At 39.2% G+C, this 17,157-nt stretch overlaps 3 protein-coding genes across 4 annotated transcripts in view; 2 read left to right on the top strand and 1 right to left on the bottom strand.

The window, feature by feature from the left end:
* The first annotated feature begins 1,752 nt into the window (after positions 1 to 1,752).
* On the top strand, positions 1,753 to 8,095 carry asip2b (agouti signaling protein, nonagouti homolog (mouse) 2b). Its single transcript, XM_069510986.1, has 4 exons — positions 1,753 to 1,894; positions 1,991 to 2,110; positions 6,222 to 6,289; positions 7,128 to 8,095. The coding sequence occupies exons 2-4, from the start codon at positions 2,002 to 2,004 to the stop codon at positions 7,293 to 7,295; spliced, it is 345 nt and encodes a 114-aa protein (XP_069367087.1). The 5' UTR covers positions 1,753 to 1,894; positions 1,991 to 2,001; the 3' UTR covers positions 7,296 to 8,095.
* Positions 8,096 to 12,012: 3,917 nt separating this feature from the next.
* Positions 12,013 to 16,705, top strand: LOC109639579 (V-type proton ATPase subunit d 1-like). Its single transcript, XM_020103112.2, has 8 exons — positions 12,013 to 12,259; positions 13,252 to 13,423; positions 13,647 to 13,825; positions 15,491 to 15,570; positions 15,756 to 15,833; positions 15,928 to 16,104; positions 16,193 to 16,270; positions 16,465 to 16,705. The coding sequence occupies exons 1-8, from the start codon at positions 12,139 to 12,141 to the stop codon at positions 16,636 to 16,638; spliced, it is 1,059 nt and encodes a 352-aa protein (XP_019958671.2). The 5' UTR covers positions 12,013 to 12,138; the 3' UTR covers positions 16,639 to 16,705.
* The window catches only part of LOC109638563 (uncharacterized), a 36,101-nt gene continuing 35,592 nt past the window's right edge, over positions 16,649 to 17,157 (bottom strand). For both annotated transcript variants that reach the window (XM_069511678.1, XM_069511679.1), the window contains exon 74: positions 16,649 to 17,035. In XM_069511678.1, coding sequence (XP_069367779.1) covers positions 17,025 to 17,035 — 11 coding nt within the window. In that variant the 3' untranslated portion in view covers positions 16,649 to 17,024. The remainder of the gene's footprint in view (positions 17,036 to 17,157) is intronic.

The following is a 17,157-nucleotide window of genomic DNA, read 5'->3' as shown; positions in this document are numbered from 1 at the left end:
TAGAAAGCCATAAAACTTTCACAGAGAACTGTTTGCTAAAAAAGCAAATCAAAACCCCCATTCGACTGCAGAAAAACATTAGGAGGATTAAGCAGATTCTGGAGAGGTGGTGCATGGTTCAACTGTGCAGGGAAACCTGTACAAATCTGACTTTCATGTCATCAACACGGCCTGTGGACCAGTGAAGTTAAAACTGAAGTTTCTAGGTGCAGTTAGCAAAGGTATGTTTGGAGATGAAAGGAAAGAGAGTTCCATGAGGAGAACATGTCTCCAGCAGAGAAGCACTTGGGCAGCTCATTAATGCTCCATGCTCGTTTTGTAGCCAGTATCCAACAACATTTTGCTGGGAGTGTGAAGAATGGATTGAATTAAACTCCAGTAAATTATGGGAGCCGGAATCACAACGTCTGTAAACAAGCTGAAGATGAAGAAAAGATCTACCACATGACCCCTAACAAACCTCAATATCCACAAACGACAACCCCTAGAGGTATAAGCTGAAGATTTTGGCGTGCGGCCTTCACACTCCTCTGAGCTAAACATTATTGAATATCAGTGGATTGACTTCAAAAGAGCAGTGCATGCAGGACAGATGGAGAATCTCACACAACTGCAAACCTTACTGGATGGAAGGAGGAGCCAAATCCACCCTACAAGAAGGGAAAGACTCGTCACTGGCTGGAAAATGGGTTTACAAGTTATAAAGGAGGTGATGGTCTTTACAAATAATGCAGGTTTCCAGAACATGTGGGTCAGAGACTTTACCTCATTTTGTTATTTTGAAACTTAAAAAGGTGGAAATAAAAGTAAACCTGCTAAAAATATCAAAGAATATGTGTCATATTTAACTAACTGCTTTTGGAAATCAGTACAGCCTTTTACTCAGATTTATTTTCATGCCACTGTATCACCATATGCACCTCATTCTTTTTTTACATATAGATTTAGATAAGTTCTTGTTAAATGTTTTTGTCTTGCCATTTTGTGACCATGTTGTAAATAAGTGATGTTTCACTTTAACATGTTATCCTATGGATATTTTTGTCTTTTTGTCTGCTAATCCATAAATAAAAATCTATCTATCTATCTATGTAGAGTTTACTTTGACCACCTCTGCCAAGGACGTTGTGTTTTCATTGGCGTTTGTTTGTATTTGAGTAGAATAACACAAAAAACTGCTTTTCAGATTTATGTATTAATCTTGATTTGTTTTAATTGATATATTTTGAGCCTGAATAACTATGATTGTACAAAATTTGGTGGAGTTATGCGCTTTATGATGCTCTAACCATATTTGAACTGTAGCTGAAACAATAATGTTAATAATGGTATATTTATTTATATGAAACTCAAAACAAAGATACAAAGTTTAATCTTTTTTCGAAGAACACAGCTTGAAATAAGTCTATATCTATATAATATTTAATATAAATATATCCAGTGATGTGTGACTTTGCTCTAGGTTACAGAGCTTGTTACAGTAAACAAGGAATGGCTTAAATGAGCATGTTACTGAATCGGAAATTGTGCATGGATGTGACATATAAATAGTCCCTCTGTGTAAATTATGGACCCTGATTTATTAATGTAATTCATGGTGATAAATTACTTCAGTACATTTTAACCTTGGTCTTTAACCTTCCTCGACTAAAATAATCGCCGATCTCTCTACATATATATATATATTTACATATATATATAAATTGATTTCCGGCTTCTGTATTCTGTTGCCAGGGCAACCACCGTCCATCAGTCCTCCTCTCCTGTCGTGTCTCGAGCTCGTCACCTGGGGGCGGTGCATCTCGCTTGGTGTCACCTCCCTGATACAGTCATCCCTCCTCAGCCTGGAGGACACACACAGACACGCATTCAGGATTTACTGCTGCTCAACTACGTGAGTCCTGGATGTGTTGCCCCAGGCAGTCCGGGATTTACTCTGTGAATGTGATCCTTACATTTTTCTGTCTTTCTTCTACCGTGTCATCAACAGATCTCATCATCATGAGGAAGATCACCGGCAAACACTTGTTGTGCTTCCTCCTGCTCGTCTTCCCGCTGTCCTGGGCTGAGGACACGAAGGGGGATGCGAGGAAGACTGAGAATAATTTAGGTGAGGATGAGAGGATTGTTGTTTATCAACATGTTCAACATGTTCAATATTAATTTATGTCCTTTTTTTATGTTCATTTGTTTGTCTCTGCAGTTTGACCTTGTGTTTCTGTTCAGTCATCTGCTTTATACCTCAAGTTTCAGCTGCAATCATTAGTCTTTTGAGTTTTTGGATTTTATTTTTCCTGCCTACCCGTCTATAAACCTTCTTTTTCACATCAAATATTCTTCACTGCACCTACCTGCCTTAGACATTCGTCTGAATTTAGGTCTTGAGATCCGATTATTACCAAATTTGCATATCACTGTATAAAACCAGTGGTATCTTGTATGATTATATGATCTTACAATCAAATCTATGGACTGGTGAATTATCAACACCTTCAGTTGGGACAAATGGTATCATTCAATTTCATGAGTTTGGCTGGAGAGTTGAAACACAGTCAAATGAATCCATGCCCACCTCTGTGCTGGTGAGGGACAGAGCTTCAGTGGATCTACTGAAGCTTTCATAACGAAGAAGTGGATGTGGTTTCATACAAACTGGGTTGGATTAACGATTGTTGCAAACAGGACAAATAGACCTACAGTCCGTCACACTTACAGGCAAAATCCATATTTTCTATAGCCTAGAAAGTTTGCTATCACGAATTTGACATTGTAATAAAATGAATGTTAATGAATATTAATCTTGTTTAGATGCTGAAAATATAAACAAACCTTAAAAAGTGTCACATAAGCTAACAATAAAGACTACCTTCTCACCTGCCAGTCAAATTGTTCAAGATGTTATCTATTTATTAGTGTTACTACAGAAGATGCACTATGGGAACCTGCTGAGATACAAATGTAGGGAGGACATGAAGGAAAAAATAATAGTTTCATTATAATTTGTTGAAAAAACAGATGGTGGCTTCACAAAAAAATGCAATATGTCAAGGAGTGAATTTTCAAAGTGTGGATGAGGGCGTGAGTATCAGCAGGAGCAGAGGCATGAAACATCAACAGGTTGAGCAAAGGTATTTTCTGCAAGGTAACAGATCAAGTGTTCACATCTGCTCAAAGATTAGCCCCAAGGTGTTGTGCTGGAGTGGAAGTGAAGGTGCAGCGTCCATCCATCATGAGGCAGAAGGTAAAAAGAGTTCAGAGGCTAGGCGGAGGGTTTTTGATTTGTTGCCTTTTGCAAACCTGCGCAGGACTTAGGCTGTAGAAGACACATTGTAGTATAAGGCTGAGGGTGTTGATGGTGTCAGTGTCTGAGGAGAAAAGTTAAACTTTGTTGGCATATATTTTTTGTGACGATCCAAAGATAATCCAGGCCCGAAGATGGGAGGTTAGAGCCAAATCATTTTGGTTTCATTTGGACCTTCGCTGCTATTTTTGTCTGTAAAAGATACCAGACTGCTAAAAGCCTTGGATATCAATCAAGTTCCATTGTTTCTGGGAACGTGATTCAAAGCAAACATCATGGTAAATTATGTCAGACTGTACAAATTTGCAACAGTGAGTCAGTTTAGTGAAAAAACACACCCTATGTATTCTACTGTTCTCTGTGCTGTTTGACATTGTGAGATTTACAAAACATCTATTTTTCAATTTCCAGTTCAATCAGTTACGGAAATGCTTCTACTTTACTGCAGTTCAACTAAATCAGCAGATGTTCAACAATGAGTCAAACTCATACTATTACAGTATACAGTACTTTTGTAGTATTTTCCACAGAAGTCATGCTATGTGGAATTTCCTAACAAATGTGCTAGTTGTTGAGATGTTTCACTCAAAACTACCTCAGGATGGCACCATAGGTCAAGTCAGATGATCCAAAAGGACCATGAATGTGTGCAGAAACCGTAATGGCAGCCCATCCAGTACTTGTGGATATTTCCACTGACAGACTGATGTTGTGATTGAATAAAGTGTCGCCACTAGTGTGACTAGTGGTAGAAAGTTATGTAGACAGAATTCCATGGTACAATACAAAACATCTTTGAAAACAGGTTTTTCACCGTTTAACAAGAAAGTCTGTGTGTTACTCCTTGATTCTTGATCTTATTCAGCACCTCACAGTGAGAGGAAGAACAACAACTTTACCAATGATAAATAGTCTGATCAAAACAGTGACAAATGATCCACAAATGGGGAAAGACAGGACCCAAAACAAATGTGTATAAACATCTCTCTAATATTTCAAGTGCTGAAAACTCTTTCCAGTAGTTTCATGAGGATGGACGTAAACAAAGCATTTCCAAACTTATTTTCTCTGGAAACCAAGAAAGCACAGACTCTCAGACTATTGTTCTTAGGCAGAGGCCTCACAGAGGTCAACCCACCTGATGACAGATGTTCTCTGTGAATAGAGCCAGTGTCTGGTAATGGCTGTCAGCTTTCAAAGTTCTCCTCCTCCACCGCCCACCAATTAATTCACCAATGCTTTACCTCCTCTTTGTGGGTGGTGGGCCCATATGGTGGCAAATTGGATATGTTTGTTTAGTCTGATCGCAGCGTAGCCTCAAGCCATCAGCTCCCAGCTTGGACACATGGGTCCACGAGGGGGTCCCTTTCTCCCCTGTGTTTTGTGAAAGTTAAATCCATTTGTGGTTGATTCACAGGGGTCACAGCGGGTTCCTTTTCTGTTTTTAATCTGTCTCAGTACTAAAACCACATTCAAATCTGTAACTACATTTTAGATACTCATTACCGCATCTGACAAATCTGTGTATTATCTCTGCTCTGGCTGGAAATTAAAGATATAATATTTACATTTTTCGTTAAAACGTCTAAAACCAATGAGACCTATGTTATATATTTTGTTGACTTGTGTACTTACAATATCCAAAATGTTTCCAACAATCTTCAAACAGTGAAATCCACAATTTTATTCAAGGTAATGAAACGTTTCATCGACTTTTAGTTCCATCATATCCTCAGTAGTCCTGACTTTGTCCTTCTGAGTTGCAGGAAAAACATACTGCAAGTCGACTGTTGTCTTCCACTGATTGAATTGGTCACTCTTAATGGATCATGATTATTTATTGCTGTGTAACATGAATACAACTCTAATACATTACCTCATCCGTGAACATGTTTTGTATCTGATTTTCATCTGCAATGATGGAAAAAACTACTACTCCCATGATCCCAAGCCACTTCACAAGTTCATCAAATAAGTCTCTTGTTATTGTTTTGATTGAGATACCCCCAGCGACCGAAGTTACTACATATTGTGTGTTTAAAGATATTTACAACTGTCTTACTATTAGAAATGCTATTTCAGGATATCAATACAAACTAAATACTACTGAAATGTTTAAAAGCTGTAGAATGGATACACAGTAGGATATTGCAAATTACAGATATTCACGTCATCCTTTCCAGGGCAAATTGTGTCCCTTTTGCCATTCATGCGTATCCAATGTCAATGTCAATTATATTTGTGATGTCCAGAATGACCATTTATGATGTGTGCAACAGAGTTCCCAATGAAATTATTCCCATTTCAGACACAATCCAGTCGATACTCGTCATAGTTTTAGTATCATATATTTTAAGATAACTCAAATGAAATACCAGTCCAGATATCCATAATGTGATTTGAATATCCCAAAATAAATTTTGACTCATACAAATGTAATTAGGGACATCCTCAACTGTCAGTATGACCAATAAAAATGGGATCTTGCCTCTCTCCAGGCTGCAGATGGTGGGTGTTGACAGTGACTAATCAAAGCTGCAGAGACATCAGCCACTGTCTCTACATCTAACTTCTCAAAAGTCAACCAGAAAGGCGAGTGAGTGTTGAGCAGCTGGGAGCTCATTCATGTGCACGTGTGAGGTTTTAACACTAATCTAACAGCATATTCTTTCATCACTCATCCAAAAGTACAATAGCTTTAAATGGAACTATAGTTACTTCACATTGTTAAAAATAGCTGGTTGAAACTGTGTGAACATCAGATCATGGTGCCTCTTGGACGTCGCCCTGTGCAAGTTATTCCAGGAACATCTGGAAGATGCCCCCACAGACAAAAAAAAAACACAGATATAATTTTCGAACAGAGTTTGAACATGTTTATTAAAAGTGACAATGATTTTTCTTTTCTTTCTAACTATAGTTTGGAGCCAAGCGAAGAGCAGACGACTGTTTGCAAGAAGGAAGACTGCACAGGAAAATCCCCATGCTGTAAGTTTTCTTCTTCTTAAACTGTCTTTGGATTCCACCTGCAGCCACTGCATGTTCAATAATGATTCAGAAAGGTATAATTATGATTGCTTGAAATAAGATGGGTGAGGAAAATGCTAGTTAGTATATTTTTTACTTTCAACTGGCCAAATTAAAAATAAAGAAATAAAAGAGCAACTCAATAAATTGATTTATATTGCAATAAAATAATACAAATATTTGGTTAATAATTTACACACATTTTAGTATTATTCATCATGTTGTATTTAAGTGTTTCACATTTTCAGTTCCAAACTCTAGCACTCCCTGGGGGCAGTACAATGAAATGTAATCAATAAGTTGTAATTAATAAAACTTATGGTGAAGTTCATTAATTGTATTGTATGAAGATTTTCTAACAAAAATAAACCATCAGAGTAATTTGACGGATATTAGATTATAGATTTGAGGGGCAGTGCAACAGGTTGAAGAAACACCAATGACATATTGTTGCCTTGTAAGGTTTATAAGGTAAAGCTGTTAGTGAAGGTGTTGCTGCTTATTTACACATCCAGCAGATATGGACAATGTATGTAAGTCTAATATTCACCCTCTTGTAGCTCTATTTTGGTTTCTTCCAACTTTTTGCTAAAGGTTTCCAAATGCTGCTCAGTTTCCCGTCACTTTGAAATTGGACACCGCGTGTGTATATTCTGATTGGTGCAGCTTCAAAGTTAAGCTCTGTGTTTAAGCTTTCTTTTAGACTAAGTCATCAAATCAACAGTGGTGATTTTACCTTCTTTTGCATAATATTCTGAGAAGTTTCCTGTAAATTCTCCATTCGTTGATACTGTTTCAGCAAGTCACTTCCGGCGTCATGATGCCTGCACGTCGCTGTGGCCGTCTAATGGAGAGCTGCTCCTCTCGCGTGCCGTGCTGCGACCCCTGCGCCTCTTGCCGGTGTCGACTCTTCAATACCATTTGCCACTGCTGGAGGATGAACCACCTGTGCCAAAAGAGGACATAGATGGAGCACAGACACACGCACACACACACACACACACACACACAGGCATATTCATGTGCAAACACACCCCAGCACCTGGACATACTAAGTGATGAGCATTCACACTGATCAGCCACAATGTTTAAACCAACCTGTTGAGACTTATGTACACAGGGGAATTCTCACACACTGGCCACTGGCCTGTGGGTTTTTCTCTTTTACAGCACAGGTGCAGTTTAGAGAACATTATCACAGCTCAGTGCAGACTACAGGAACATTTAGAAAACCACGATATTGAGATTAAAAGTGAAAATTCTTTCCATCGTCGTTGGCGTCAATGCTTGAAGAGAAGAGAGACGCAACTGAAGGATTGAAACCATATGATGTGTTTTTCTGTCATCAGTCCTCCGAGGCTGTAAGATGAAAAACTTAAAACCCACAGAAATGTTTACAGAATATACAGATTCACAACATACTGTTTTACACGTTAACTGTGTGTTGTGTCTCGGGAATTTCCCGCACTATTGCTACCTTAGAAAGTATTTAACTCTATCTATCTCATGCTAGATTAAACTTGTATGTATGCTTATCAATAGATATACATTGTAACATACATTTCTTGTTTGTTCCTTAAAAAGTCCTGACTCCCACAGACTAAATGTGGAAAAGCTCTTAAAAACTAGATGTTTCTGTTCCTATGTAAACCATGCCTTGGAGATGAGATGATCTGGTTTTCCCAATGAAGAATTGTTCATGTGTGGATTTGTGAGCAAAGTAAGTTTATATTTTTTTTGTTATTGAATAAAAATATTAAGAGCCTATATCATCCTTTGTTTTGTTCTGTTCTTTATATTTTTTTTCCCGCAGGAAGTGTTTTTAATCCTTTTATATGTTTAACATTCGTCTATTGCCTCAAGGACCAACAATGACCTGGACTCATGAAAAACCCTAAATGAAAGCAGCCTAACTGAATTTTAAACCCATATCGATTTTGCAAGACAAAGCGACCTGTTATTCATCAAAGAAGTTTTAAATATCTGGGTTTTTTGCCTAGAGAGTGCAAAGATGGATTTATGACATTGACACCGATTTAGTTTTTTAGTTTTTCATCTGGTCTTGATGGTGTATTGCTGTTATTATTAGTTTTAGTATAAGTATCAGTATTTTTAAATGCATAAATGCATGTACATTATTTTGTCAGGAGACTTGTAAGGAAGTAGCAGAAATGTACAGAAAGTCTAGTTTTTGTGCATTTTATCAAATCTTAAGTACAGTTTTCTTGCAACACTGATATATTGTTATACACTGCACGGTGAATAATCTAATAGTCTTGAACCATTGCCTCCACTGCATAAACAGCAATAAATAAGGAAATAAATTGGAAATAATAGATCCATAAAACATGAGGAACATCAATCAACTCGAATTAGTAAAGTAATGTATGTATGGACTTTGCAGATTACTCAAATGTATATCACATGTTGTTTTTGGCATCGCCCCTGCTGTAGGCCCTGATGGATCAGTACAAGACTCAGGCCCCCGAACAGTAAGTACTGCAGATGTTACTGAGTGGGAAAGGTCCTCCCTTCTTTGAATGTGTGAGAGTACAAGAGCCTTTACCAAGTAGTAACACCTTGTTGTTGTTCTGCTTATAGCAACCAGGTATTGTTGATCTAGTTCCATATCATGAAGGTGTTATATGAGGACACATGATGGAAGAGGGGGCCAGCAGCTGGAATCTTGCAGGTTGTCAATGCCACCATTGTTATGGTTGTAGTCCAGGATGACGGCTGGCTCACGATCACACCATTTTCTGCAGCACGCTCAGGAGGACAGCATTCGTGTTCCTCTTTGGGTGATAAGAAACTGTGGGGGTGGGAGATAGCGCAAACCTTTAAGGCCTTTGTCTTTGATACAAGGAGGGGACAGGGGAGCTGCAGGCGTGTTCTTTCAGGAGCTGCTGGTTCATTAGAGGTGATGAAATGGACACACATTGAACCTGCATCTCCTGGTTCTACACCGAGCCTCCACTGCTCGTCTCCACAGACCACCCATATACTAACACTGAGCATATACTGCTGAAAGGACAGCAGCTTTGAAAAACACAGTGGAACACCCCCCTGGGCTACAAAGCTGAGTTCCTTGAAAGGCTAATTGGAAAAATGTCTTGAACTAAATCTGCACTCAAGGTCCATCAGTCCCCTCAAATTCAATCAAGCTGCACCAAATGATACCCTCATAGATGTCAGTCCACTAAGTGAGCATGATCCATGAATTATTTCTTGATAAATTCACAATAATGTGAAAATCTTGTGAAGTTATAGAGGGTAAAAAATTCTAATACACTCTAAGATTCATTGGTTTTCTTCCATTACATATACCCCAGTTCAGTAGTTCTTGTGTAATCCTGCTACCAGACAGACAATCAACAAGGGAAACATAATCTCCATGGCAGAGGGAGCTAAAAAGGCACTCAGTAGACCATCAAGACAGTTCCCTTAACTTCAATCAATCTGAACCTCTGAGATTATTACCTCTGTATATCTTATCCACTGTTTATTTCCACAAGGTTGTAGAAGTATGACATTCCACCCAGTTCTCCCTCTACTCTTTCATGGCCTCTAGTTTCTTCTCACATGTCTTGACTGATAATTATCAAACCGTAACAACTGCTGTGAAAAGCAGTGCGATGCATGCAAGTCAGTTTCAATCCTACTTTTCCAGTTGACCGTTGCACGATGCTTTATTCACTGGCTGGTGTGATAAACATATAGAATGGGCTCTTGTGGGGTCCTCAGGTCCTGCTCATCTTGTGCTGCCCTCCTGTCCTGGATGTAATATGATGAAAGGGACCATGATATTTTCTTGATCTTTGACAAATGTTTATTTCTTTCAGTTTTTATTGTTTTGTGATTTTAAGCACCAGGTAAGAAAAATAACTCAGTATTTGTACCCTGGTGGTGCACGGCTCTCATGGTATTATGTACAAAGCTGCTGCTTCTCTCACCTGCCAAGCATAATGTTTGTTTGTTTGTTTGTTTGTTGGTTGGCACATAACCCAAAAACAACTGAATGGATTACCATGAAACTTGGGTGGAAAATGTGATGTAGATCAGGTAAGAACCCATTCAATATTGATCCAGATCAAGTGGAAGATCCAGGATTGATCTTTTATCACTTTCATTGTTTTAATTGTTTGTTTTGACATTTTCACTAATTTCTCAGAGAGTCATTCTTAGATCTTTTTTTTTTTTTAATTGCATTGATTGATTTTACTGTTGCACTGTGGTGGAGGTACATACCAAGTGTATAGTTTTCTTATGATGAGGTCACCATATACTTCTGACAAAGTCATCAAAATTCAAGGTGAATGCAGATCATTAAGGGTTTCCTCTGATGTTAAACATGAGACAGGCCGTGACACTTAAAGGTTCAGTGTGTAGAATTTAGTAATATCTAGTGGTGAAGTTTCATGTTGCAGCTGAATACCCCTCACCTCACCCTCCCCTTCCCAACATAAAAGAACTTCAGCTGTATTGACAACTCAAAGGGAGTTTAGTTTGCCCAGTTTGGACCACAGTAAAAACTGATTACACACCAGTGAATTACACACAGAACCTTTAAGTCAACACAAGGGTTAATTGTTCACATGTAGAGTTACCTCTTTGTGTATTTCATTTAGGAAATATGAGACACTGGATCGAAGCAAAGCAAAGCAAATGCTTGCTGGCAGCTGTCTCGTAAATAAACCTGCTCTGGATTGTTTTCTGCAATGATTTTGTGGAAAGCATAAAGATAATGAACATTGAACACATGTGGCGGTGGTCTTATCAAAAAGAGACATGCATGGATGCTGATGTTGGCCTGTGAATTCCAAAGAAGATCCAAGCAATAACACAGCATGTGGTGCACACGTCTGCTTCTCTTTCCCCGGAGGGTGAAGAGGAGGAAGGAAGTTTGATTTGCAAAAAACTGAAGAACTGTAACAGTAGCTTACATTTTTATTGATAATCGATTTCACAGAGATCATCATACGTGTGATCAGTTTGCTGTAAACCGTCTCCTGAGAACAGGAATATGTGGGTGTTGAAGAAAGTGAAGTGATACTGAACAGAGCCTGGAAAACATTTCAGCCATGTTTCTGTGATGCATCAGCCAGTCTTCAAGTCTAACAAGTTAGGAACATGATGAATCATTTATATTTGAATTTGAGCGACTCAACTTGAATAATTTCATTAAAAAACTGAATTTGAATCACATGTTATGACTCATTTAACATGAATAACTACATGAAAACTGAATCTGAACAGCCTGATTTTAAATTAAATCAGTTTGACACAGAATGTAATTTTATGATATTAAATTTGACTCACACTTCACATCCTTTTGCTGCCTAACATTGGGTGAGACGTGGAGTACACACTGAGCAGTGTACCAGTATATCATTGGTCCAAAAATACTGAGATAAACAACCATTCATATTCACATTCACACCTGCAGTCAATTTAGAGTTTCATATTACCCTAGTCTACTTAGGACTCTGGGAAAAAAAGCTACGCAGACTGGATTCACTTGCTATGAGGTGACAGTGCTAAACACTGCACCAATGTGCCATGAATCGATATGAGTAAATTAATTGTTTACACAGACTGAATGTGCTCAAGAGCAGGAACTGAGACATTTTACTATTTTAGGGCAACTATGGAATTACTAGTTGTCAAAGAGGAAGGGAAGATAACAGCATGAATGTGAGTCAGAGGAGGAAATAATGCAGAAGTTGTTGTAAAGAGGAAAAAAACAAAGAGAAACACAGTCAAACATCCCTTAACCTGCAGCCTGACTTGTGGATAACTCATTTGGAATAATGGCAGAATTCAGTTTCAACGTGGACCATGGTTATCTGGAGGGTCTGGTTCGAGGGATGAAGGCTGGAATCCTGACTCAGACTGATTATCACAACCTGGCCCAGTGTGATACACTTGACGGTAAGAATCTCAAACCACAGTCTCATTTTAAGACATATTTTTATTTTGTGAATGAAGCTTTATCAGATATATGCATATATATTTATTTCTTCTGGCTTAAAAATGTGCCCAGCTCCTCGGCTCTAGTCCAGCACCACATACAGCGTGACTGTCGGAGTCTACTTCCACATCTGGACCAACTATTGCACATACACACACAATCTTCCTGGCTGTCAGGAGACAGCAGGATTACCATCGCAATCAGCCCATACGTGGAAGTCCATGGGCCAAACTTGGGCAGACAACCCACATGTTCGGCCAGATGTTTCATTTTGCTCAACCTGGTTTATTCAGGTGGCTCTCATTTGTCAAGGAGATCATCTGAATTTTTCGCTTAAGAAATGAGCATTCCTTTCTGAGAGAGACAGAAAGAGCAAGTTAGAAGATTAAGAAGATTAAGACCATCAGGTGTTAGTTTGAGATGCAGCGTGTTCATACTCCAACACGACAGACATGTTAGAGAGTCGACGCTGGGGCTAATGGATAATGAACGGAGACAACTGACTGAAAAAAACACACTATACTGTGTGTTTGTGTGTAAAAATTGCATGATATGCATGTAATAGTTATCTTCAGCTGCAAAGTGTTGAGCTGTCAAGTTGATCTATCCTTCCAGTATAAATAGGCTACCTTAGGGGCACATCCTTGAACAGGTTGCCAGTCCATCACAGGACCAATATACAGTGACACTCATATTCACACCGACAGTCAAGTTAGAGTCTCCAATTACTCAAACTCCCATCTCCATGTCTTTTGGCTGTGGGAGGAAGACAGAGTATGAGGAGAACCTTCTTGCTGTGAGGCCACAATGCTAACCGCTGATTCACCACGTTGCCCTTTATAAAATCAAAGTCAAAGATAGCAATGTGTGCAAAATGTACTGTATGATTCACCTCTTCCTGGTTTGTAACTGAGTGTGGAAAAAAGCCTGATTTGAGTTCCTCTCCTCTCAGACATGAAGCTACACCTGCAGAGTACAGACTATGGGAAGTTGTTGTCCTCGTCTGATGAAAACCTGACAGTGTCTCTGGTGGACAACAAGCTGAAGGAGAACCTGGCGACTGAGTTCAGCTGCCTGCGCTCCCACGCCCTGCCTCCTCTCTCCACCTTCCTCGACTATATAACGTAATGCCACAACGCTGCATTGACTTAAATAATGTCAAAGGCATAAGAAACTAAGCACAATCATTTTTTTCCAATATGTTCCAGAAAGCCTCACATTTAAACAGACACACAGCACTTCATAAAATTCAAAGAAAGCTACTTTTACTTAACCTTCTGTATGATATGCTCCCCGCCGTGTTGAGGACTACCATAGAAAGTGACCGTGTTCTCTGTGTTGCCGTAGTTACAGCTACATGATCGACAACGTGGTGATGCTGATCACCGGGGCCCTGAAACAGAGAGACGTGTCAGAGCTCCTCCCGCGCTGTCACCCACTGGGGGCCTTCGAACAAATGGCAGCAGTGGGCATCGCCCGAACACCGACTGAACTCTACGCAGCCATTCTGGTGGACACACCACTGGGTACAGACTCATCTAATCTTCTATTCCCAAGAATGATAAACTTAATTACGGACGGTATTAAATAGTAAGTAGAGATAAATATCACCATTTTACAATGGAAATAAAGTTATAATGCTGGTGAGGAAACACAGTTGAAAACTGAAACAAAAAGTGAGACGTAGTTAGAATTAAAATGTCTCAAATGTGTGAAATTATTAAAATACAGAAAGTCATTTTGACTTATATCTTAGTTATGTTATCTCTTTGAACTGGGCTTATGCTCCATCATGTGTCACTGCCATCCCCGCACACGAGGTGACCACAGTCCAGACAGATTGTGGTTCCTTGATGGTGGAACGAATAACCTGATGCTGTTGGAGCAGGGCCGTCCCTCTTGATCTTCAACCTCCTCTCTACAACCCCAACACGCCAAACTGGTATTAACTGTTGTAGCTCACATGCAAACTGCCAAATGCTTAAACTTTCTTTCTTTAGCACATTTACCTCGGCCTCGCTGTGTGTATGTGTTCACATTTTTGTTACCTCACTAGGACCTTTTCCAGTACCATCACTGACCTTGTCTGGACCTGTAGGCCTCATGGGGACAAAAGCCTGGTCCTAATGAGGCTAAACATTGTTTCTGAGCTCTTGGTTAAGATGTGAATTTTATTTAGGTTAAGGTTAGGGTTAGGCATCAACTGGCCAGGAGTTAATGTTAAGGATTTGCTTACTAGGCTGTCCACAATGAATAGAAGTCCTAATAAGGATAGCTGCACATACCTGTGTGTGCATGTTTCTTCTATTCACATTGCCATTGTTCAGTGACTTATATTAGATTTATAGTGTTTGGGGACTTTTACAGAGTGAATCTTTCTTCCCGTCTCTCTCATAGCAGTTTTTCACCTGGTGGATTGTAAAGATTTCACCATAACTATTCAGACTGGAACCAGAGAGGGCCAAGGCACAGATGAGGATATTTTATTTGAAAATCAGTAAACAGCTGAGTCATCTGTTCATCTTTATATTAATGTTATAAATATACAAAGATTTATTCAGAATATCTCATTTCTCCTGCCTTGACTTTGAATGTATCCTCACACTGTTTACTCTATTTATGTGGTCTTGTCTTGCTAATCCATCTATCGTGATCGAAGCACTCAACTTCTGTTATTTTTGCAAAAAATATGAAGGCCATAAATGGTTACATTGCCAGGCCAGTCAGGTTTGTGTTAGTGAGCATCAAGCTCTCCAACTTTCTGTTTTCTCAGTCCTGAGCGGATTTCTTCTCAGGATTAGACTCAGTTTTATCAGAAAAGAGAAAAAAATAAGCTCTCAATGAAAGCAAACTTTTTGTTTGTCTGTCTGTGACACATAAATTCACTGTGATTTTGGTCTAATTGGTTCCCTCAGCATGAAATGTGTTATGAGAGAATGTGGGAAGACACTCATCAAATCTGCAGCTGCTACATAAGTGGGGCGTGCACCTGTTAGCTCACCTGTTAGCTTACCTGGTAGCACAGTAAAGTGATGATTAAGTCATGATTTTGAATTACCCTATAAGTCTCATCCATTACTTTTCCCCTGTTGTTGCAAGAATAGGCTTCCATATTAAAATTCTACTATGATAAATTTAAAAAAGTGACATGATCATATGACTGCTGATCAAACTGTTGCCGTTTTTTGCAGCTCAGTTTTTCCAGGATGCTGTATCCGAGTCCAACCTGGATGAAATGGAGGCTGAGATCCTGAGAAACAAACTGTATAAGGTGACTACAACTTACCATGATGCCTAATGTGTGTGATGACATGATATGTGGACTGCATCATTTAATACTGTGTGGTAACAGCTTGGGTTATGGTTTCTGACTGAGGTTAACATTTTCACACATGTACCATAAATATATATGCCTGTTTTTTCTAGAGAAGGTCTGACCCTTGTGTTTTTTAAAAGGCGTATTTAGAGTCTTTCCATTCATTCTGCAAAAACATAGGCGGAGCCACGAAGGAAACAATGTGTCCTGTCCTGGAGGTACTGTGACCTTTTCCACCACATCGCCTGATGACGCTTTACATATATTTAAGATTTGTTTGGCTGAAATTGTATGCGTGTGTGCGAGGTGCAGTTTGAAGCAGACAGACGGGCCTTTATCATCACTGTGAACTCCTTCGGGACAGATCTGAGCGGCGCAGACAGGAGCGCTCTGTATCCATCTTGTGGCAAACTTCATCCAGAGGGGCTGCAGCTGCTGGCCAAGGCGGAAGACCACGAGCAAGTCAAAGCTGTGGCCGACTGTTACCCTGTGAGTCTGAGCACATCTTAAGGAGAGCTGCTGTACTGTTGCTGCACCTAAAGACATGTGGTTAACTTTAACCTCCACCTCCCTGTAGGACTATAAAATCATTTTTGATGACCCTGAGCCGGGATCAGATTTTAAGACTCTGGAGGACAGGTTCTTTGAACGAGAGGTAATTTCACTTTAATGTTGGTCCAGATCTTGTAAAACTAATTATTTCCTTACTCTGCTTATCAAGTGTTTGACCTCAGAATTAATTTTAAAAGTATGGTCTGCTTGGTTCAACTATTTTTACTGACAATATGAAGGATTTTAGAGTTACAGTGCAACAAAATTTCAGTGACTGCAACTGTCATCTTTCCTCAGGTTAAACTGAACACACTCGCATTCCTGCAGCAGTTCCACTTTGGAGTGTTTTACGCCTACATCAGGCTGAAGGAGCAGGAGAGTCGCAACATCGTCTGGATCGCCGAGTGTCTCACACAGGGACAGAAGTCCAAGATACACAACTACATACCCATCTTCCAGGGCACAAATTAACTAAGCGACATAAACAATAAAAACATGTATTTAACATACAGTACAACAATTAATAAATGCACATCATCATACTGAAAAGAACATGTGTTGGTGTCTTTATGATCAAAGTTTGGTTGTGAGGATTAGTTACTGTAGCAAATATCTTCAGGGTTTGTTTGTTTGTTACAGTGATCAATAATAATCTACATGTTATAGTTAGATTGCTCAGGGTCACATAACTTAAAGAGAAGTGTACATTTTAGGAATTAAAATATTGTGAAACTAAACAACAGGATACAACATTGTATGATAAAAAAATATATAATTATTGTAGCATAACCAGTGGTATATGAGAGTGTTGTTTTAGCAGCTAACGGGGTCGTTATCACTTGAAGCTTCTCCTTCCTTCATACTTTCACTGAAACAAAAGAAAAACAAGAAATTGTTAAAATCGTTCCCCTTTTTCTTTGAGAAATATAAACATCATGAGAGCACAGTATCAATCTGCGTGAGTCTCTAATCATTCACATCTTGGCTGCT

The sequence above is a fragment of the Paralichthys olivaceus genome, chromosome 16 (genome assembly GCF_024713975.1).
Source record: "Paralichthys olivaceus isolate ysfri-2021 chromosome 16, ASM2471397v2, whole genome shotgun sequence".
Lineage (NCBI taxonomy): Eukaryota > Metazoa > Chordata > Actinopteri > Pleuronectiformes > Paralichthyidae > Paralichthys > Paralichthys olivaceus.
The sequence above is the reverse complement of the archived record's forward strand: the minus strand, read 5'-3'. Positions and strand labels throughout refer to the sequence as shown.

Coding starts and splice junctions, on each gene's coding strand:
- LOC109639579 (XM_020103112.2), top strand. CDS start 12,139: ATGGCAGAATTCAGTTTCAACGTGGACCATGGTTATCTGGAGGGTCTG. Junction 15,571..15,755: donor TGAGAAACAAACTGTATAAG/GTGACTACAACT, acceptor GTTTTTTAAAAG/GCGTATTTAGAGTCTTTCCA. Junction 16,105..16,192: donor CTGTGGCCGACTGTTACCCT/GTGAGTCTGAGC, acceptor ACCTCCCTGTAG/GACTATAAAATCATTTTTGA.
- asip2b (XM_069510986.1), top strand. CDS start 2,002: ATGAGGAAGATCACCGGCAAACACTTGTTGTGCTTCCTCCTGCTCGTC. Junction 2,111..6,221: donor GAAGACTGAGAATAATTTAG/GTGAGGATGAGA, acceptor TTCTAACTATAG/TTTGGAGCCAAGCGAAGAGC. Junction 6,290..7,127: donor CACAGGAAAATCCCCATGCT/GTAAGTTTTCTT, acceptor ATACTGTTTCAG/CAAGTCACTTCCGGCGTCAT.